Consider the following 22342-nt stretch of genomic DNA (forward strand, 5'->3'; position numbering starts at 1 on the left):
ATTCATTTTCTTCTAAACCTTAGTTTAGCGATAACCAATAACCATTTTTGAGGGAATTTCAAAGGAAGAAGTAAATTTTTTAGATTTGCCTAATGCCTAGAAATGTTAAATTATTTTAGAATATTTACCTAAATGAATTCTCTATATTTACCTAGATGAATTCTAATGTGTCTCTTCAGATTACTTCTTTGAACAAAATCCTGTGTTAGGACTCAATTCAATTTTATAGAGTAAAAAAAGTTAATTTTGAATTTTCTTTAAACTTTTTAACATTTTTTAAAACATTTTATCTCGAAATGGGCCAATCACTATCACAGAGAAACGAAACCGCAAATGAAAATTACCAGTTTAAAGAAACAAAAACATTGATATCTAATTCATCTGTGAACAGACAAAGATTTTATGGGTAACGTTATAAATCGAGCATGTCATCATTGCATGGAAGATCATTTGAAAATACTCTCTTTATGCACTGATTTTCAAATTAAAAGTTTCCATGTCTCAAAAGTTACCATGTCTCAAAAGTTTACATGTTTCAAAAGTTTCCATGTCTCAAAAGTTTCCATGACTCAAAAGTTTCCATCTTTCAAGTTTCTTAGGAAGTATAACATTGATAAAAATTAGATAACATCGAACTGGTTCCTTTGGGCAGTGCGGGCATTTATGCCTGGGTCCACTGTGTATAAGCGCATGTTCTTTAAAAGTATCTCTTCTAGAGAATACTTTCTCACAGAAAGAACAGGTAAATAAACCAGAATTCTAAACATTATTTATACAGTTCAAATATTACATTAACAATAGAAGTATTAACCTAAACATAATAATAATAGTAATTATGAAAATGATAATGGCAATGGCAATGGCAATGGCAATGATACTGCTCCTAGTACAGTGGGACCTATAAAACTGTGGAACAGGAAGACAACTGTTATGTTTTTAAATAGTCCAAAGTACAGGGTGTCCCAATAAACATGAGAATTTAGTGACGAATTCGATATCGTCTTTGATAATTCTTTGATTTAGTATAGAGATACCTACTGAGAAAGCTGTAATCTGTAAGAGTTTCGCCTGCTATGTCCACATTTTGTTTGTTTATGTTTTGACTGCATACGGTTGTACTTAGAAAAACAAGAAAATTACAGTATACAAACAGAGTAAACTTGTCCGTCTTCACTGTTCCTCATGCATAGGCATTATAAACACATCTTTACAGTCTTTTACAATGCTAATTCATTACTAAGACAATATCGAATTCGTTACTGAATTCCCATGTTTTTTTGGGACACCCTGTACATATAACACAGGAATTGTGTAGTGTACACTAAAAAATAATGGTAAAAGTATTTGATTTATGATATTATTAAAAGTACATAAGATTGCTTAAATGTCGTCTTCCTATTCCAGAGTTTGACCAGTCTGAAATATAACTTTAAGTATAAATGATCACCATATATATATATAGTATATATCTGTCTGTGTTCCTGTCTAAAACTATCTAAACCTTGTAAAAACATCTGCTATAACAGCAACAAATGTTTATATTTTAACATTGTCAGCAGATTATTCACGAGTTAGAATTGATATCATTTAAAAATAAATTCAATTCTTTTACATCCAATTTCACATTACAATTAATATTATGAATATCTTACTAGCTGTTATATATTTAAATATATATAATAAAACATTCGAATATATATGTTGCGAATAGCCGCCGGCCAAACGGCTGGACCGATTGGGCTGAATTTTTTGTGAACACTCATGGGTGGACGGGGGGTGTTATATTCGAAATTTTTTTTCTCAAATTTTTTTTATTTCAAATTTTTTTTTCCACGGGCAACACCGGGCCCTTCAGCTAATTTTACATAATTTTAGACCCCTCTGCATAGATGTCCCTGTACAAACCCTACCTTATGTACCCCTTTGTATACCTGTACAAACCCTACCTTATGTATCCCTCTGTATACCTGTACAAACCCTACCTTATGTATCCCTCTATATACCTGTACAAACCCTACCTTATGTACCCCTCTGTATACCTGTACAAACCCTACCTTATGTACCCCTCTGTAAACTGTACAAACCCTACCTTATGTACCCCTTTGTATACCTGTACAAACCCTACCTTATGTATCCCTCTGTATACCTGTACAAACCCTACCTTATGTATCCCTCTATATACCTGTACAAACCCTACCTTATGTACCCCTCTGTATACCTGTACAAACCCTACCTTATGTACCCCTCTGTAAACTGTACAAACCCTACCTTATGTTCCCTTCTGTATACTGTACAAACCCTACCTTATGTACCCCTCTGTATACCTGTACTAACCCTACCTTATGTACCCCTATGTATACCAGTACAAACCCTACCTTATGTACCCCTCTATGGTTGTACAGACCAGATCTTGAGCTAAATGTTATTCCGCATTCTAAAATAAATATAGAATTTTTAACAATTATATGGAAAAAAATGTTGTTGGAAATGTTCCGAGTTTTACCAAACAAACAAACAAGCAAGTTTTCAACAATCATTCCGTCGAAAAAAAACAAAAATTGCGGTTAAAGAAACCTGTGCAGGAGTAGGGTCGTTCATACTTGTGCTTCTCACTCATATGTACGGTCTTTTCTTCTGAACTGGCGAATCTAATAAATAAATTATATCAATTAATCAATCAACTATGCACCAAATTATCAAACAATCAATGGCTTAGCCAATCATTTAATCAATCAAGCAACCAAGCAACCAACTCATCAAGCAAGCAAGCAACCAATTACCCAGATAATCAATTATTTACCTGATTTTACAAATTCTGCATGAAATTTTCTTATTTTGTCGAGGTTTCGATTTGAGTTCGTTGTGTACACTCACCACGTGGTTTTTCAGAGCACGTGGAGATTTGAATACTTTATCACATTTAGTACAGGATAATTCTTCCCTGCAACAGAAATGACTCATTTCTTAGTCTTTAAAAAAACAAACAAGCGAACAAACAAGCGAACAAGCGAATAAATATACCCATTATATTCCTGTTTATGCAGTGCCACGTGGGTGGCCAGTGTATTCTTCGAAGTGAACTGAGATAAGCAGTAAACACACTACAATACAAACAGTATCTTTATTATGTTTATGTGTATATGAAGGGAGTGTTCATGGATTTTTAAACGAAGACATACCTTGATTGGAATGTTCTTTATTCCAATCTAAAGTTTATTTATAGAATTTACGAAAAAAATATAAAAAAGTTTTTCTTTAATACAACAGCCTAGCAATTGAGTAAATGAGCAGGCTATGTCTAAATTGAGTATTAATCAACTTACTGTCTACTTTAAAGAGATGTAATTTCATGTGGAGATTAGCAATGGTATATTCTTTAAATTGTTGTTAAAGAAAAAATCTTGTTATTTTAACTGAAAATTGATTATTTTATATAGAGATTGTCAATAATAGCGACTTGAAAATAAGTCGACTGTTCAATGGGACAGGTGACGGATATTAAAGAGGGTGTTGTATACTAAATCTACCTGGTAAAGTACAGCTCTAGGATGAATTTCCTTGATGTGAGAGGAGAGAAGAGATTTCAACGGGAACAGAAGATCACACTGCCCACACTTAACAACGATTATTTCAAAGCTTTATCTGCTGGGAACTTTAGAATGTATAACCTTTAATCCCAACTAATTAATCCGAATATCCACTGTGGAAACTTTTTATTTTAGTCCTTAATCCACTCTTTTTCTCTCTCTTTGGATATCCGTACATTGTTTTCTCCAATGAGAGTGCAGGAATATAGTTCGTAAATTGTATTTACCAATGACAGCCATGAAAATAAATTCTATCCCATGAGAGAAGTCCGCAATCTAACAAATAAAGAATTTTTTGTCGGCCATTTTGTAAATTTATCGGCGAAGAAAAAAATTTAATAATACGTTTGAGATTCTTTTTTAACCAATTTTAACTAATGTATTAATAAATAAATGTGTGAGAAATTAAATGAAGTCAAGAAAACCAACAAATATGGCATTCCTAGAATCAAATTTGTTGATCTAAATAATAATCTCGAGACTAACATAATCTCAAGATTATGTTAGCCTCGAGATTAGCAAAAAGAGAGGATCAAGCTTTAATCCTGATATCCACCATTCTAAAGTTCCCAGCTCAAGATATCCCTGTTTTCTCTTTGACAATTTATTTACTTTTTTTTACTTCAAAGAAGAAATTTTCAGATATAAACACTTTTCAAGCTAGAAAAAACTACAATAGTTTTCACATTATTAACCGTTGTGAATTGGAAATGCCCCTCAGCACACCCGGCCCTGTACCTTATAAGACACGGTTTCGAAGAGTGGTTCTCCTGGATGAATGCGCTGGAAATGTCTCCTAAGCGCTGTTTTGTTCGGTGATATATGCGTGCACAGAAAACATTGTTCCACATTTACACTCTCCTAGATTTTAAAAATATTCACTTATTATATTAACACAAGGATATTCATTCTTATATATTGAAAAATAAGATTTAATAAAAAATTCAAATCCCTTCGGGATTAAAATTTTTCTAATTCTTTTTAGAGTAAATGAAACAATTCCTTTAAAAATAAATCTTCTATTCTGTTTTTTTTTAAAGTTCTTAAATTCTAAAATTATTGGAAGAATGAATAAATAAATGAATGAATGAATGTATTAAAAAATGAATATCTAAATGAGAGGATAAATGAATTATATTGTGAATTCAAAAATAAATACATGAATTAAAGTTTAATGCATAGAGGGATAAATAAATGAAAGTGAATGAATAAATGAAAAAATGAACAGAATTAATGAAATAATGAATCAATGAATAATTGAAAGAAATGATGAAACAATGAATGAATGAAAAAATGAATGAAAATGTCAATCAAAGAATAAAAGAATAAAAAAAAGAAAGGATGAATGAACGAATGAAAGTATAAATGAATAAATGAAAATATTAATAAAAGAAAGAATGAATAAATGAATAAATGAATGACACTATCAGGAAAATAATAAATGTAAGAATGAATAAATAAATAAATGAAAATATCAATCTAAGAATGAATAATTGAAGAATGACAAATGAATGAGTGTAAAAATGAAAAAAAATGAAAGAATAAGGACCTTATGTGTCCTTGAAATATGTGATTTCTTCTCTAATATACTAGGAAAACTCTCTGTACAGAACTCACAGCTAAAGTTCAGATAGTCTTCAGCGATAGTGCCTTGTAACAGTAAGAATAAATACAAGAACAAGAACAAGAACAAGAACAAGAACAAGAACAAGAACATGAACAAGAACAAGAACAAGAACAAGAACATGAACAAGAACAAGAACAAGAACAAGAACATGAACAAGAACAAGAACAAGAACAAAAACAAGAACAAATACAAGAACAAGAACAAGAACAAGAACAAGAACAAGAACAAGAACAAGAACGAGAACGAGAACAAGAATACTAACAATAACAATTACATTTACAGGGACAAGAACAATACACTTAAAATAAGAATAAGAATTATAACAAGGAAAAGGAAAAAGATAAGTATGAGGATAAGAATTAGGATTAGGATAAGAAAAAGGATTACTATAAGAATAATAATAAGAATAAGGATAAGGATTAGGCTTGAGGATAAGGAAAAGGATAAGAACAAGGATAAGGATAAGAATATAAGGTAGAGGTTAAGGATAATGATGAAGATAAGGATAAGGAAAAGGATAAGAACAAGGGTATGGATAAAAATAAGGATAAAGATAAAAATAAGCATGCGAATAGGACTACGAATGGAAATAAAAATAAGAATAACATTGATACTAAGAAAACAATAGAAAAGGAATAGTTGCTATAAAAACAAAAAACAAAACAAAAGAAATTACAGAAATCTTTGAAAAGAGAAATTACCATGGCAGTTTTTCATATGACGCCTCATCCCATTCTTACTGTTGGTTACTGAGGGGCACAGAGTACAGGTGTACTTTACACCAGATATCTACAATGAGTACATGTATATATACACCAGATATATATAATATACAGAGTACATGTATACTATACACCAGATATATATAATATACAGAGTACATGTATACTATACACCAGATATATATAATATACAGAGTACATGTATACTATACACTATACACCAGATATATATAATATACAGAGTAAATGCGTACTATACACCAGATATCTACAATATACAGAGTACATGTGTACGTGTACTTTACACCAGATATATACAGTATACAGAGTACATGTATACTATACACCAGATATCTAAAATATACAGAGTACATGTATACTATACACCAGATATATATATAATATACAGAGTACAGGTGTACTGTATACCAGATATCTACAATATACAGAGTACATGTATACTATACACCAGATATATATAATATACAGAGTACATGTGTACTTTACACCAGATATATATAATATACAGAGTACATGTGTGCTTTACACCAGATATCTATAATATACAGAGTACATGTATATATACACCAGATATATATATATAATATACAGAGTACATGTATACTTTACACCAGATATCTATAATATACAGAGTACATGTATACTTTACACCAGATATATACAATATACAGAGTACATGTGCACTATACACCAGATATCTACAATATACAGAGTACATGTGTACTTTACACCAGATATCTACAATATACAGAGTAAAGGTGTACTTTACACCAGATATATACAGTATACAGAGAACATGTCTACTTTAAACCAGATATATATAATATACAAAGTACAAGTCTACTTTACACCAGATATTTATAATATACAGAGTACAGGTGTACTTTACACCAGATATCTACAATATACAGAGTACATGTATACTATACACCAGATGTCTACAATATACAGAGTACATGTGTACTATACACCAGATATCTACAATATACAGAGTACAGGTGTACTTTTCACCAGATATCTACAATATACAGAGTACATGTCTACTTTACACCAGATATATAATATACAGAGTACATGTATACTATACACCAGATATATATAATATACAGACTACAGAGTACATGTGTACTTTACACCAGATATATACAATATACAGAGTATATGTATACTTTACACCAAATATCTACAATATACAGAGTACATGTATACTATACACCAGATATATATAATATACAGAGTACATGTATACTTTACACCAGATATCTACAATATACAGAGTACATGTATACTTTACACCAGATATCTAAAATATACAGAGTACATGTATACTTTACACCAGATATATACAATATACAGATTACATGTGCACTATACACCAGATATCTACAATATACAGAGTACATCTATATACAATACACCAGATATCTACAATATACAGAGTACATGTGTACTTTACACCAGATATCTACAATATACAGAGTACATGTGTACTATACACCAGATATCTACAGTATACAGAGAACATGTATACTATACACCAGATATATAATATACAGAGTACATGTGTACTTTACACCAGATATCTACAATATACAGAGTACATGTATACTATACACCAGATATATAATATACAGAGTACATGTATACTATACACCAGATATATACAATATACAGAGTACAGGTGTACTATACACCAGATAAATATAATATACAGAGTAAATGTGTACTATACACCAGATATCTAAAATATACAGAGTACATGTATATTATACACCAGATATATATATAATATACAGAGTACATGTATACTATACACCAAATATATAATATACAGAGTACATGTATACTATACACCAGATATATATAATATACAGAGTACATGTATGTATAATATACACCAGATATAAATAATATACAGAGTACATGTATGTATACTATACACCAGATACATATAATATACAGAGTACATGTATACTATACACCAGATATATATAATATACAGAATACATGTGTACTATACACCAGATATATATAATATACAGAGTACATGTGTACTATACAACAGATAAATATAATATACAGAGTAAATGTGTTCTATACACCAGATATCTACAATATACAGAGTACATGTGCACTTAACATTAGATATATACAAAATACAGAGTAATGTGTACTGTATACCAGATATGAACAATAAACAATATATAGAGTACATTTGTACTGTATACCAGATATCTACAATATTGGTTTAATAGGTCTTGGATAACTTAGGAACTAGTTTTAATAAAATAACAACAAGCATATAGGAAACCACTGTTTACATTACAAACTTTGTATTCCTTGAACTCACAATATATGCATTATAAAATCCTCTTCCCCTTATTTTCTTTACAACATTACGTACACAAAGGAAAGCTTATATGTCGTCTTCATATTGCATACATCTTTTCAAAGACTGCTATTTGTAAAGACGAAGCATTAGAAATTTATCTGACTATTGTGTACGCCTGTACAGCTGTATTTGGTTATTTTGGTTGCTTAAGAGTCTAACGATCGACATTAAAACCTTAGTTATTTTACATAATTGTAAATGTTTTGAGCTAAAATTAATGATATTGATTCGTACTTAATAATTTATTTTATCATTTGTTGGATATGGTGAATTATAGCTGAATTTGTGATAAAGTTACGCATTTTTTTGTATCAAAAATAGCCATTAATTGTTAGTGAAAATTTTCAGATATCGTCAAATATTTTTTCTGAGGTTCTAGGAATGGGATTTTAGGCGATGAAGAAGAGAGGGGACCAGAAATTTAAAATATTATAAACGGTAAATAAATATTGTGTAAATGTCGTCTTCTGTTTAATCTTAGGCAAAGAAATAATATCGCATAAATTAATTTATTAATCTTACTCTTAAATTGATTTATGGGGATTTTGTTTCAAAATATCCACCACTTAAGAAAAAAATATCACAAAAAGTTTCGTTATAAATGCGAATTAAAGGACGACTTTTTACTTATAAGTCCTTCAAAGTTCAGTTGATTACACAAGATTTGAGGCATGAATTATTGGAGGATTTTAATAATGCAGACTAAATGAATACATTGGTGTAAATAAAACTGGGGAAAATAAAGACGACATTTAGAGTCAATTTTTGAGTGAATAGTTCAATGAACATAAAATACCGCAATTCATCAGTGCACATGCAGATTGTCTAAATTTCGTCTTCAAATTCCTGAGTTTTATGTATACAAATTCAATGAATAATTCTGATAATCTCAGGTTCGTCGGTGTGCACTGCCAAGCAAAGTAACATGTATGATACAGTGAAACCCTTAATAAAGAATACATAGAAAGAATTCATCAAATGTCGTATTCTTCACTTTCTGATAATGAAATGTTGCAGATATTTAGTTTTTAAATTAAATGATTATATGGAACTCTTTAAAACTGTTCCCGCATATTCATGGCTATTTATTTATTTTCGCAAATACTGAAATTTACGTAATATAGTATAAAACTCATTGAAAAATTGTAAAGACGACATTTGATAAATTCTTCCGATGTATTCGTTATTAAGGGTTTCACTGTACCCAACTGCCAAGTTAACCAAGAATAGGAGAGTCTGCGTTTACAATACCAGCAGATTCAAAAAGAAAAAATTTTGGATAATTGGATCATATGAATTCCTTACGCTGAATGATCCCAGAGTGTGTAAAAACTATTACATTGTTAAATATTTAAATAAATACTATGACGTCATATATTTCAATAATTCATTGAAATCAGGTAGAGAGAGAATTCAATCTTGAATGAAAAAGTAATGAAATAATTGATTACTGTTAAAAAGTGTAAGGTTACTTGCATAAAAGATACGTGACATTAATTTTCTTCTTATAAACACTTAATATACTTCAAACCAAAAGTAAATGTTCTAAAGGACTGATAGATGTAATTTCAAGTTACCAACCCATTAAAGGTCTTTTCAACAACGGTACCATTTAGCTGGGTAGCAATGAGAAAGATATAGTTGTTATTTCATCTTAAAAAGTGATGAATTCTGTGAATTTTGCTCATTGTTTTTGTTGCGTAAAATCCACTAGTCACTTTTTTGGACTAGGTACAAATTACAAAAATTCAAGATAGAAAAGCTAAAGTGGTTTTCTGGTTTTGTTTTAAATAACTCTTAAATCCATTACAAAAGACGACATCTTTGGCTGACCAACAATATGCGTAAATTTTTCTGATACGCTTTCTTTAATTAGCAATGTCTTTGCATTTTTTAGTCCCACTGTATATCTGCTAGGATTACCTCATGATGAGCTTTACTTCTGTGTGAGTTGAGACTGGACTTGAAGTAGAAGGATTGGGTGCAGAGATTGCAGGGGAACGGTTTATTCTTCTCTAGGTCACAATCCTTGTGCTCTTTCCTCATATGGGAGCTAAACCCCAGGATAGACGCTAGATAGATTTATGTATAGATAGATTGATAGATAGATGAATAGATAGAAGGATTGGGTGCAGAGATTGCAGATGAACCGTTTATTATTCTCTAGGTCACAATCCTTGCGCTCTTATCTCAAATGGGAGCTAAACCCCAGGACAGATTACAGATAGATGGAGAGATAGATAGAGATAGAGAAATAGAAAGATAGATAGGTAGAAAGATAGATCGATAAATATACAAATAGATAGATACAGATAGAGGTTAGATATGTAGTAAATGCTCTACTCCTAAAACTGCTTTCAGACCAGTATCAATCCAGGAACAACTCATCAGCTATCAATGTCAGCGCGGACGAAAGCTTGTAAACTATCAATGCCAAACATGGGCACGATCTCTTCAGCTATCAATGTCAACACAGACACAAGCTTGTAAACTATCAATGCCAAACATAGGCGCGATCTCTTCAGCTATCAATGTCAGCACAGACACAAGCTTGTAAACTATCAATGCCAAACATGGGCACGATCTCTTCAGCTATCAATGTCAATACAGACACAAGCTCATAACTATCAATGCTAAGCCAATGGGCACGATATCGTCAGCTATCAATATCAATCCAGGCACAAGCTCATAAACTATCAATGTCAAACCGCACACAATGTCGTCAACTCGTTCGTTAAACAAGGAACAAATTACTCTCTCACCATAATCAAAACAGAGTCTATTCCAACTGACGTGTGTTTAGAAATCTATGTTACCGGTTAAGTTGATATACGTATTTACAAGATTTGCGCAGATATATATAATTGTAGTTAAGCTGATCACAATACATAGCTAGTCTAATCGCATTACAAGTTTTGGGATAAGCCCATTTAGATTTACAGACAATTTACAAATTAATTTATCTAGGTATGTTCAAATGTATAACTATGGGATTTGAAACTGTAGTTATTACAGATATATCGAATACCAATAGAGTCTTTGATAGATAGAAAGTTTACAGATAGATAGATAGATTTGACAGATAGTAAAAAAGAGATTGGATAGAGAGATATGGATAGATGGATAGATAAGTAGAGAGATAGATAGTTAGCTGGATAGAAAGAAATATGAATAAAACTATTTTTAAAAAGGACTGTAAGCGTAATTTTAAGATATTTATATATATTTGCATTTATAACTGATGAGTTTTATTTAATGTTTATCTACAAAAGTGACTTATGCACAGCTAGTCCGATTAAGAATGCAACGGTACTATTGTGACTCGGGCATGCCCTTTTTTTAGGTGGAGGGTCACATGAACCTACACGATAGTCTTTTAATAAAACAATGTACCCATCTAATACTTACTTAAAACAACACCGCAGATTTCACAACGTAGAAAAACCGGATTTTTCCCGACCAGGCCAATCACCCTCACTTCAGTTCCACCTTCCTCACCTTCCTTTAAAGGGAGTGTTCTCGAAAAATGAAAGGGGGTATAGGCTAACGGCCAAAAATACGTTCTTTTGATCGCTACTAATCTTACTTCTCTCTGTTGCATCTATCAGGAGAAAATTGTTAGAAACGACTCATATCGAAGAACGTAGCGTCCATAAAAATTCAGAAAGTTGCAATATTCAACTCGGATCGTAAAAAAATCAATTTTATTCCAAACAAATCATTCAGATATTACAACCAATCGTCATCGATTATTTTTCGACGCATTCGTAAATTGTTGATATTTTATAAGATAAGTAGTGATCAAAAGCACTTATTTTTCGCCATAAGCCTAGACCCCCCTTCACTTTTTGCGAACACTCCCTTTAAAGATTTTTTTTAATAAATAACAAACGATGGTTTTTGGACATTTTCTGATTAGCTGTTTTCTCCACAGACGACCCTCTTCACGGGATATTGATTAAATTAATCTGTAGATTAACAAGAGATCGAGATTAAGACTTAATTCATGAGTTCCCATATCAGGACACATTTTGTTTACAAACTTTAAATACCCGATTCACAACGGTACCCTTTAAACCTGTAGATGAGCAACAATGAGGAAAATATTGTCGTGTTTCACTCTGAAAAAGTGCTTTTATAAAGAAACTTCTATTTAAAGTTATCATTTTTGCTCACGCTAAGGTTTCGAGGGTACAGTAGTGAATCTGGCATGCAACTCTGGATTTAAGATTTCGTCGAAAGACACTTTAAAGTTAATCTGTGTTTTTACCTCATTCAGTTGATCTATCATCATTCGTTTATCAATTACCGGGCAGTAATCTTGTTCCTACATTAAACAATGCCAGGATTTAATAAATTTTGAGAAGTTGTTTAGCTACATAGGGATGGTTCAAAAACGTATCTTTTACTGCTGGTTCAACCTGAGAAGTAGTTTAATCGGCGGTAGATAGTTTAGCGACCTTTCTGTAATTCATTAAAATCGGTTCGACAAAAACAAAATACAATATAATAGAGAATGAATTGACCACAGAAGTATTGAATACGAATTGATAACTATAAGGAGAGAGTAACTAATGAACTGCCACTTGTGAATCACACAGATGTGCAAATGTTGTACAGGGATGAACTCTGACATATTTTTATAATATTAAAACATATGGAATCTCTGAATACCTGAAGAGCGTTGGAATCACTGTTAATAGAAACTTCAACGTTGTTAATACTAAAATGTTCTTCGTCGATCTCCAGTTCAGATTCTCCAGGATCATTAGGACCATCATGGCAATCATTAGTGCCGTCAGGGTCGTCATTAGGACCTTCCTGGTCATCATCAGGGTTGTCAATGTCGTAATTGCCCGGTATATGAACCTAAATGATACAATTGAATTTGACATGTCTGATAAAAACATATCTTTCAAGAAAGACTTTTTAATGCATTTTTATTTACCGATATAGTAGCTGGTGGTTCTACGTTGATGTTATCTAAATCCAATATTTCAGTAGAATGTGTATCCTACCGAAAGATTAATTTATTTCAAAACAAGTAATAATATTTTTACCCTTAAAGGGACTGTATGCATAATTTCAAGTGACCCTATATGCAAAGACTGCAATGCAGGATTTACAATGGTACCATTTGTGGTTTCTCTGCTAAGCGACTTGTGCATTTATTGCTCACAAGAAACATTGGAGAAATTAGCATTAAAACGAAATATCTCCCAAGGGTACCGATGTACATTGGACATTGACATGCCATCCTAGCTAAGAGGAGGATCACTGGAAATTACGCTTACAGCCCCTTTAAGATCAAGGTTTTCTCGTCATATTTAGAAAGAATAACATTTTAATCTTTTCCTTTGAAGCTCTGGATGTTACTTTTTTCCGCCTTTTTCCGGCACTTGTTTCCTCTTTCTTCCTTTTTGTCGGCCCAGCTCTTAATTCTGATTGGTTAGAATTATCAGAATTTTTAACCGTTTCGCTCTCTGATTGGCTAGAGTTTTCAAAAGCCTTGCATTCTGATTGGTCAGATCTGTCAGGACTTTTCTTAACTCTGCATTCTGATTGGTGCATGCTTTCTGGGCTCTTTGACTTTGGCCCAGTCACTATCTTAAGATCTGAGGATTTTCTTTTATTTGCCTTGCGCAATTTTTCTTCTTCAATTAAACAATCAATATCAATAATTTCATCACCAGCTTGAGCCAAGAGATGACCTTCATGCCGGGAAGCAGGTGGAGTTGGATTGGTTGAAACTCCTAGACTGATATGCTCAGCTATAAGGTGAACCTAAAAATACATCAAAATATATCAAACTTTCTTTTGGTGCAATGTTCATGACCGAGTATCATAATTCTTTTATTTAACGAAAATTGCTGGGGTCATTCCTGGCCCCATGGCAATCCCACCCCCTCAGCACTTCCCTTACAATACGCCTGGGGTCGCTTGTTTAAAATTTGATAAAATCTGATCCCATTTATCTCATTATCAATAACGAAGAGTCTACTCTTAGTCCAGTGTCATGTATATTTGTATTGGTTAGATATCCTGCTAGGTGGACAAATTTGACAAAATGACGGGTTCAACTTCTGATAAATACAGGCTTAATCTAGGAATCATAGACTTAGCCGTAGATTTAATACAAAAATACCCAACCCTCAAGAAAATAAATAATAAAGGGACTGTGAGCGGTATTTTCAGTGATCTTCCATGCAAAAGATAGCATGCCCGATTCACAACGGCACCCTTGAAACCTTAATCTGATCAAAAATATGTCTTTTTTTCTCACTCGAAAAGTGTTTGTTTGTGAGACTTTCTCAATTGTTTATTATAAGCAAGAAATGCGCAAGTCACTTTTGCATAGAAACTTAAAATTACGCGTACAGTCCTTTTAAACTAGATTCCTACCTGAACCAGATCAGAGGATATGAACTGCTTCCCACAAATAATGCAAAGATGTCTGTCTGTTTCCGGATTAGGAAAACTGTTCTTCCGCTTTATCGGGTTGAAGTTCACTAGATAAATCAAGGAAAGTTGTGGATTAAAACTTAATTAATTTGAACTGCCACCCTATCGATTAAAATCCTTTCTTAATCTTTAACTTTGAATTGGTGGTTCAAATTTGAACCGGCAATAAGTAGTTCAGCGACTAAACTCAAATTCATTAAATTCGGTCCCTTGAAAAAAATTCCTTGCATAAACTGGAAGTTTTTGAGAATTACCAGAAAATTGTGTTAACGAACAGAAAGAACCGTAAATTACTAAATAATTAATGGACAATTTTATCATGTTTTTGTTAAACCCGCGAATACACTGAAATAGAAACAGCACTGAAAGTTAGTCATCAATTGTTTAGACAGCCTACACTTTAAAGTGTCGCAACGTCTTGTCTTTGGTTTTACCGACTCAATTATACTTTTTTGTAGCCCTAGGCATATACACTTTAAAAATGCAACGCACTTGTTTTTAGCTTAAGATTAAAAGGAGTAATAGGTAAAATACGGCATGATTTTTAGAGCGAGAGCGTGTACAATAATATGTTTATTTTTTTTTATTTAAGAACAAAAGACTGTCATTAGATAATTATGAGATCAGTGTCCGAATTTAATGAATTTGAGCCGCGTCTTAAATCCGCCAAAAACCGGTTTCAATTGAGCACCGGATTATATCTTGAAACAACGAATACGATTTTAAGTGGAACCATCCAAATTTGAGCCGTGGCTTAAATTTAAGCCGCGGCTCAAATTCTTTTAATTCGGCCTCTGGTGTAAGTACTGTTAATAAAAAGAAGTTTATCCAGCCTTACATGTAAATTGTAGATACGTAGACAAAACTTGAGAAAATTTGACATTTTTCAATGTAATTCAGATAAAAGGGAATGACGGTTATATTTAAGGTTGAAACGTTCTTACCTAGTGGATCATGGCAAATTTCATCCTCACTGAGTGCCATGTTCTTGTATGCAAACTGGTGGCCGTCGAAAATATATGCGTAGAGTCTCTCGGGAGTCTGGATCCTATGGAAGACCTAGAAACAGGAGTGGATATAATTCCATTTCTGATCCCAAATAGGACCAGGGGTTACTGTGTTTACGTGTTTACTTGTATCTACACTTCAGAAATGTGTACTGCATTTGGGGTGTTAAAAGATGTAAATATCAGTAATCAATACAAGAGACAAATTAGGATATACAGAAAAATAAATACTTCCTTGCAGTACTATACATTCTGGAATTTTGTCTACTACTTGCAATCATACTTGCATTCATACTTCCAATTGTTTACAACAACAACATGGTTAATTTTTGCCCCTAATATCACTCAATCAACATTTAGGATGGTATTGTATGGAATTATATGGAGCCCTGCCTTGAGATGATAGAGGATAGGGTTGAAGTCCTTGGAGCAATCAATCAATCTATCCTTAGTGCTCAGGTCACACAACTTACATTCAAACAGGCTCTTCGTCTGATTAAAAAATGATTAATAATTTAGCTTAACAATGAACAATTTTAAAATTCAAAATGAAAGTTTTTATATTTCGGTTTTATATATTTGTCAAGGCTTCCAGTCATGGACAGAATTTATGTAAATTTAGCAGATTTCACATTTGAATTAAAATGAATTCGTTCCGAACATTCCAAATTGAAGAATTGAAGTTGTGAATCCTTTTAACTTCGTTATCCCGTGGTGATCATGCCCTGCAGAGATATTACTTCAATTGAAAGATCAGCCAATTCTTCTCAAATAAAAAAGGTGCCCACCTTGGATATCGAGATTAAGGTCAACGATTCACCACACAAGAGTTCTGACCTCTGATCAAAAGCCTGCGTTTAATTTCTTAATAATACCTTATAATAAGTAGCAAGGTTAGAGTTGACTAGATTTAGGACCGGAGGGGAGCTGGTACTTGTCAGAAGATCACTAAATTATTTATCTTTTAGAGTTATCACAAATATTATACAAGGTGTCCCACAAGATCATTAGAGTATACATCTTTTATAATCACAAAAATGTGAAATTACTCGAGTAATCACAAGATCACTAGAGTAATAATCTATTTAGGAGTACTCACAAAAATGTGAAATTATACAGGGTGTCCCACAGTATCTTTTAGAGTAATCACAAAAATGTGAAATTATACAGGGTGTCCCATAAGATCACTAGAGTATTAATGTATAAGAGTAATCACAAAATGTAAAATTATACAGGATTTTCCACAAGATCACTAGAGTATACATCTTTTAGAGTAATCACAAAAATATGAAATACTACAGGATGTCCAACAAGATCACTGAAGTATAAATCTTTACAAGTAATCACAAAAATATGAAATAATACAGGGCAGCTAGATCACTAGAGCATTAATCTATAAGAGTAATCACAAAAATACAGGGTGTCCGGGCCGTCCCACGAGGTCACTTGAGTATAAATCTATTTAAGAGTAATCACAGAATCACAGTAAAAAGGCAATTTATTGAAATACAGTGAAAACCAGAAAACAATGAAATAGAAAGACGAAATTATACCAATACTTAAGCGTATTTGATGTTGTTACAAAGCAAAAAATGTTGCTCAAAACTTATCAAATCACTGCTGTCTCATGCTCATTGGCCTTTTAAAAGTTAAAATTTGAGTTTAAAGTCGTCTTCCTATTTCAGAGTTTTCCGATTCTCACTATACAACAATACTCTTCTAAAAGCCAAAAAAAAAAACCTGTTTTTAACAGCGTGTCTTCTTTTCAGGTGGTTTATATACAGATCTACACTCTTCAGACCAACATTACGACAAAAGTAACATGTCTAAAAATAAGAAACAATTTAAACATTTTTCTAAAGATTTGGGATTGAGACGATTTTACAATTAATGACAGGATTTTACAATTAATGAGACGATTTTACAATTAATGAGACAATTTTACAATTAATGAGACGATTTTACAATTAATGAGACGATTTTAAAATTAATCAGACGATTTTACAATTAATCAGACTATTTTACAATTAAGCAGACGATTTGACAATTAATGAGACGATTTTACAATCTAATTTTACAAATATGCTTGATGAAACGATAATCAGAAAAAAACCCTAGTCCTGCCATTTCCAACACGTGGTCTGCTTTTTGTGAGAATTTAAAAATGACAGATATATATCTGTAAAATCGCCTGATGTCAATTAATTCCGGGTCTTTCTGATTATGACTGTACAAATCTGCAGATGACTGAATATATCATATTTAATATTTAAAAGATGACTGAATATATCATATTTAATATTTAAAAGATGACTGAATATATCATATTTAATATTTTAGATTTGATTTTAAATTGATCCTCTGTATCAATTTAATAAAAAAGAAAAAATACCAGTTAAATATAAATATTATATTTTCCTAAAGTTTTTGTGAAAAGAATCGCACAAGTTGCAAATATACTGGATTGTATGTTTAAGGTTTGTGCTGGGTTCAGCAATATTTTTGCTAATAATATGTTCCGCCAGGTTTTCTATTTGAAACAGAAATGATTTAAATGTTTTACTGTTTAAAATTATATTTTATGTAATCAACATATTCTTTAAAAACCTTATGTTTACTAAAATAATCAAAGCTGAAAAGTTTAGAATGAGATATTCTTAATCACGACCGAGTATCCAATGTACACACTTTTTATTTTCTGCTTAATCCTCATTTTTGGATATCCCTACTGTATAAAAGATACGTTTGATAACAATTACAGATACAATGCTATATCGATTGGACTAATATTCGATTGAATTTAAATCAGCTGTTCACAAGCCGGCTTTTAGAGAGCATTTAAACAAACATAAATTTAATCATGTTAATATGAACTTATTAAGAAACATATTTTATTACATTTTAGGACCATTGTAATTTTAAACATTACTCCAAAACTTACGTTGGTTCAATCAATGTTTAGTTCAATTGATATGACACCATCAACACCAGAAATAAACCCAATTTTTTAAGTTAAAGAGTACATCTTAACATGACACGTTGATTGGTTGAATTTTATACTTCTTTCTTGGATATCAAATACGTATTAACGTAATCTCGGGTTTAGTAAAACCAGGAATTTAAGCATTAATCTTGATATCCATCATTCTAAAGTTTTTAGCTCTGTTAATGGAAAAATCATTTTAAGGATAAGACAAATTCCAAGACTTGTTTTAGTTTAATTGAACTCATTTTATGCTTTCCTAAGGTTACGATGTTTTTTCTTTTGTGACTTAATGGTAGACTTTGACTAGGGTTTGGATTGTGACTTTTTGAAGAAATATGACTTTTTGAAGGATTGTGACTTTTTGAAGGATTGTGACTTTTTGGAGAACTCGCTGGATGAGAAATTTTGTGAATAATTGCTGAGTGTTCAGGATATGTATCCGCTTCGATCCACACAGAGCAGTAGCCACAGATAACAACCTAATAGATATTTGTAAATTCTTTTAAGAAAAATATTATTTTTAATGTTTTCTTAAAAAATGTGTCAATAATATCAGCAAACATTTTGAATATTCTAATTGGCAATACACAGGATGAGACTGTTAAGAAGCATTGAAGTTCTGTAAATATGACGATATGAAGGTTAAATAAGTTTTCCGGCTTGAAATAGTCTTTTTGTGACCTTTCAATTGATTTTACAAAGAAAGAAACAAGTCTTAATTAAGGAAATATACAGTTCAAGCTTCGTAAAGTCGTCTCTGAAGTCTTATCATTTGTAGGTAACCTGTATTTCTCAGTTCTTTACAATGGATACTTTGTTTTTAGATTAAATAATTGTATTGAGACCAAATCTAATGAAAGTAGTAAGAAGTAGTTTAATTTGTCTCTATTCTTTTAACTGGTTCCATGCACCGTACTTTACATGCATAAACTGTGTACCTTGTGGGCCTGTTTAGCATGTAGAGCCAACTGAACTTAATTTTTTAACTGGTTCCATGCACCGTACTTTACATGCATAAACTGTGTACCTTGTGGGCCTGTTTAGCATGTAGAGCCAACTGAACTTCATTTTTAACTGGTTCCGTGTACTGTACTAAACATGAATAAGCTGTGTACCTTGTGAGCCTGTTTAGCATGTAGAGCCAACTGAACTTCATCTTTCAAGACCTCGGAGCAGTTGGAACACCTAGAAGTATTCCATGTTTTTATATCTATATTTAAATTTGGCTTGTCTGTCTGTTAGTTTGTCTGTTTGTTTGTTTGTATCCAATAAACGTCAAAACGGCTGAACCGATCGGGCCCAAATTTTTTGTGGGACCTCACGGAGCCCCAGGGAAGGTTTATGAATGATCAAAATTTCAAATATTTGTCTCCATCAAAATTCGATCTTCATTAAATTTTTGAAAATTTTGAAAATCCACGAAATTTTTTGTGAAAATCCGCGAACTATTTTCGTTTTGTTTTACGATGTACACAAAGAGAACATGTTCACAATTAATTTAGAAGATGGGCGCAGGCTAGTTTTTAATATATCCCTCAAAAAAGTTATTTTTTACCGATTCTGCGAAAAACCTCTTTTTACAATTAATCCTAATATACGCGAGAGAAAAGATTCTTTAAGAAAATATACTCCTTACATAAGTTAGGTCTTCCGTTAAATCAAAATAAACGGATCTTCCTGATCGCGAGAATTTTGCTGAATGCACAGGATTTTGTAGCGGTGGTTTCTGATGAGTTAGTTGTCTTGTTAAGTACCCTTCTATTTAGAGTGAAATGTAAGTTTCAATACGGTAACCATTAAACCTTCGTCTTAACAAAGATGAATGAGATTCTCTTGTTAAGATTATTTTGAATAGAGGGTTTTCTTTAAAAGTGAATTGCCGATTTATGCTGCAGAAACAACGAAGAAAATGATCAAAACTCAACACATCTTGTTATAGAAAAACGAAGATATCTTCAATCGTAACTAAAAAAAGGCTTCAAGGGTACCTTCGTCAAACTGGGTCACTTGAAATTACGTCTACAGTCCCTTTAATGACTATTTCGTTTATAATTTACATTCAGAAAAATGTACGGCCGCAGAATTTCTTTTAAAAAGTTTGGACTTAAGCATTAGGGAAGCTATGAAGTCTCAAATTTTCAATATGTCCGTCGTTTATTGCGTGCGTTGCGCATTTTACCGTAAAACAAAATGGCTGAAATCATCGTGAAGTACTTTCTCGTCTCTTGACTCAAATAATGTTTCGCAAGACCAGCAATATGCACTCTCATGGGCCAACAGCATGTGAACTAAATATATAACAACATGTGAACCAAATATGACACCATGTGAATTAAATATAACAACATCTGAACTAAATATAACAACGTGTGAACTAAATATAACATCATGTTAACTAAATATAACAACATGTGAACTAAATATAACAAAATGTGAACGGATAAAAACATCTTAACTAAACATAAAAAAATGTGAACTAAATATAACAAGTAAACAGAGAATTAGGTAAATTTAACGGCATTTGAACTTAAATCAACAATTACAACGTATAACATAAAAGCTAACAATGTGTAAAAAATGTTAAAAAGAAAATGTTAAAAAATGAATGCCAACTCACCAACAATCTCTTTCTCAGACACGTTGTAAACGTCTTGGCATTCTTCACAGCTATGCAGTCGATTTCTCATCTAAATACAGCAAATAGTCGCATCTCTCACAATAAATCAATCAATCAATATGTATAACGCAGTAATCTTTGTTTGTCTGATAATAACTGACCCCTTCACTGATTTGGCTCCAACTTTAATTGGGGAACTTAACATAATTTCGGAAATGTTCTTAGCCTGACTTGAAACATGTCGAGTAAGTGGACTTTTACAGAGAAAATGTTATTTGCGGGCAGCACTGGGTTCCCAATATCACTCGCTTAGTAAACACGGTTTGCCTGGAAACCAACCTTACATCTTAAAAGTCAACCCACTCAAATTATAAACTTTAAACTAAGAACATTCCCCTGGTTCCACTGAGTTCCCAATAAAAATTTGTGGCAAATCGGTTAAGGGGTTCCTGTCCTGAGTTATGATGAAACATACAAACAGATTATTTCTTTATATATATATATAAAACTCAAAAACCCAGCTCTGACTGAAAACTAAATTTTCGCTTTAAAAGTAAACCCATTCAACCCAAATTAAGAGCATTCCCGTAGTTCTACCAGTTCCCCAATCGAAATTTGAGGCAAATCGGTCAAGGGGTCTCCGAGTCATGGTCGAACATACAAACAAACAGACATTAATACTTTACATATAGAGAAGTTTCCAGTTATGACTCTAAAACAATTGACAAATTTGCCTTCAAAAAGATTTGAGATGTTTATGAAACTAATTTTGTTCTGTTTGGTGTAAAAAATTCGCGCATATTTGCAACTTCTTTAATGTTCAGACTGATTAAATAACTGTTATTTAAAAAAAAAGAAAAAAAACCTTTCCCTCCATCTTCAGAATAATTTACATTTTGTCTGAAAATTTAACATTTTTAA

The 22342-nt window shown here is 32.1% G+C and overlaps 2 protein-coding genes across 3 annotated transcripts; both read right to left on the minus strand.

Annotated features, from left to right (window-relative positions):
* Positions 1-120: 120 nt before the first annotated feature.
* On the minus strand, positions 121-18078 carry LOC111705165 (zinc finger protein 880). The gene is made up of 22 exons (XM_023477628.1): positions 18052-18078; positions 17559-17644; positions 16694-16766; positions 16212-16310; positions 15756-15870; positions 14752-14858; positions 13705-14133; positions 13298-13363; positions 13024-13218; positions 12620-12676; positions 11758-11851; positions 10273-10421; positions 5916-6003; positions 5137-5237; positions 4326-4448; positions 3528-3614; positions 3022-3101; positions 2801-2941; positions 2575-2648; positions 2376-2434; positions 643-759; positions 121-200 (listed from the first exon to the last, which is right to left on the minus strand). The coding sequence occupies exons 1-22, from the start codon at positions 18076-18078 to the stop codon at positions 129-131; spliced, it is 2439 nt and encodes an 812-aa protein (XP_023333396.1). The 3' UTR covers positions 121-128.
* A 135-nt stretch (positions 18079-18213) lies between these two features.
* Positions 18214-22323, minus strand: LOC111705173 (uncharacterized). 2 transcript variants are annotated; one of them, XM_023477638.1, is made up of 7 exons: positions 22287-22323; positions 21422-21491; positions 20984-21092; positions 19920-19989; positions 19176-19283; positions 19061-19139; positions 18214-18348 (listed from the first exon to the last, which is right to left on the minus strand). In XM_023477638.1, exons 1-7 carry the CDS (start codon positions 22296-22298, stop codon positions 18227-18229), a joined length of 570 nt encoding a protein of 189 aa, XP_023333406.1. In that variant the 5' UTR covers positions 22299-22323; the 3' UTR covers positions 18214-18226. The 2 variants fall into 2 exon arrangements, with proteins under 2 accessions (XP_023333406.1, XP_023333405.1); XM_023477637.1 differs by having other exon boundaries at positions 19061-19283.
* Between the last annotated feature and the right edge of the window lie 19 nt (positions 22324-22342).

Source organism: Eurytemora carolleeae, unplaced genomic scaffold (genome assembly GCF_000591075.1).
Source record: "Eurytemora carolleeae unplaced genomic scaffold, Eaff_2.0 scaffold564, whole genome shotgun sequence".
Taxonomy (NCBI): Eukaryota; Metazoa; Arthropoda; class Copepoda; order Calanoida; family Temoridae; genus Eurytemora; species Eurytemora carolleeae.

Bases quoted from the DNA above. Each gene is read 5' to 3' on its own strand.
- LOC111705165 (XM_023477628.1), bottom strand. From the start codon at position 18,078: ATGATATATTCAGTCATCTGCAGATTT. The intron at 13,364-13,704 runs GAAAAGATTAAA...ATCTTTCGGTAG, and splicing joins TAACATCCAGAGCTTCAAAG to GATACACATTCTACTGAAAT. The intron at 13,219-13,297 runs GTAAATAAAAAT...TGTATCATTTAG, and splicing joins AACCACCAGCTACTATATCG to GTTCATATACCGGGCAATTA.
- LOC111705173 (XM_023477637.1), bottom strand. The intron at 21,093-21,421 runs GTGAGTTGGCAT...TTATATATTTAG, and splicing joins GTCTGAGAAAGAGATTGTTG to TTCACATGCTGTTGGCCCAT. The intron at 18,349-19,060 runs GAAAGCATAAAA...TGTTTCAAATAG, and splicing joins AAAAAACATCGTAACCTTAG to AAAACCTGGCGGAACATATT.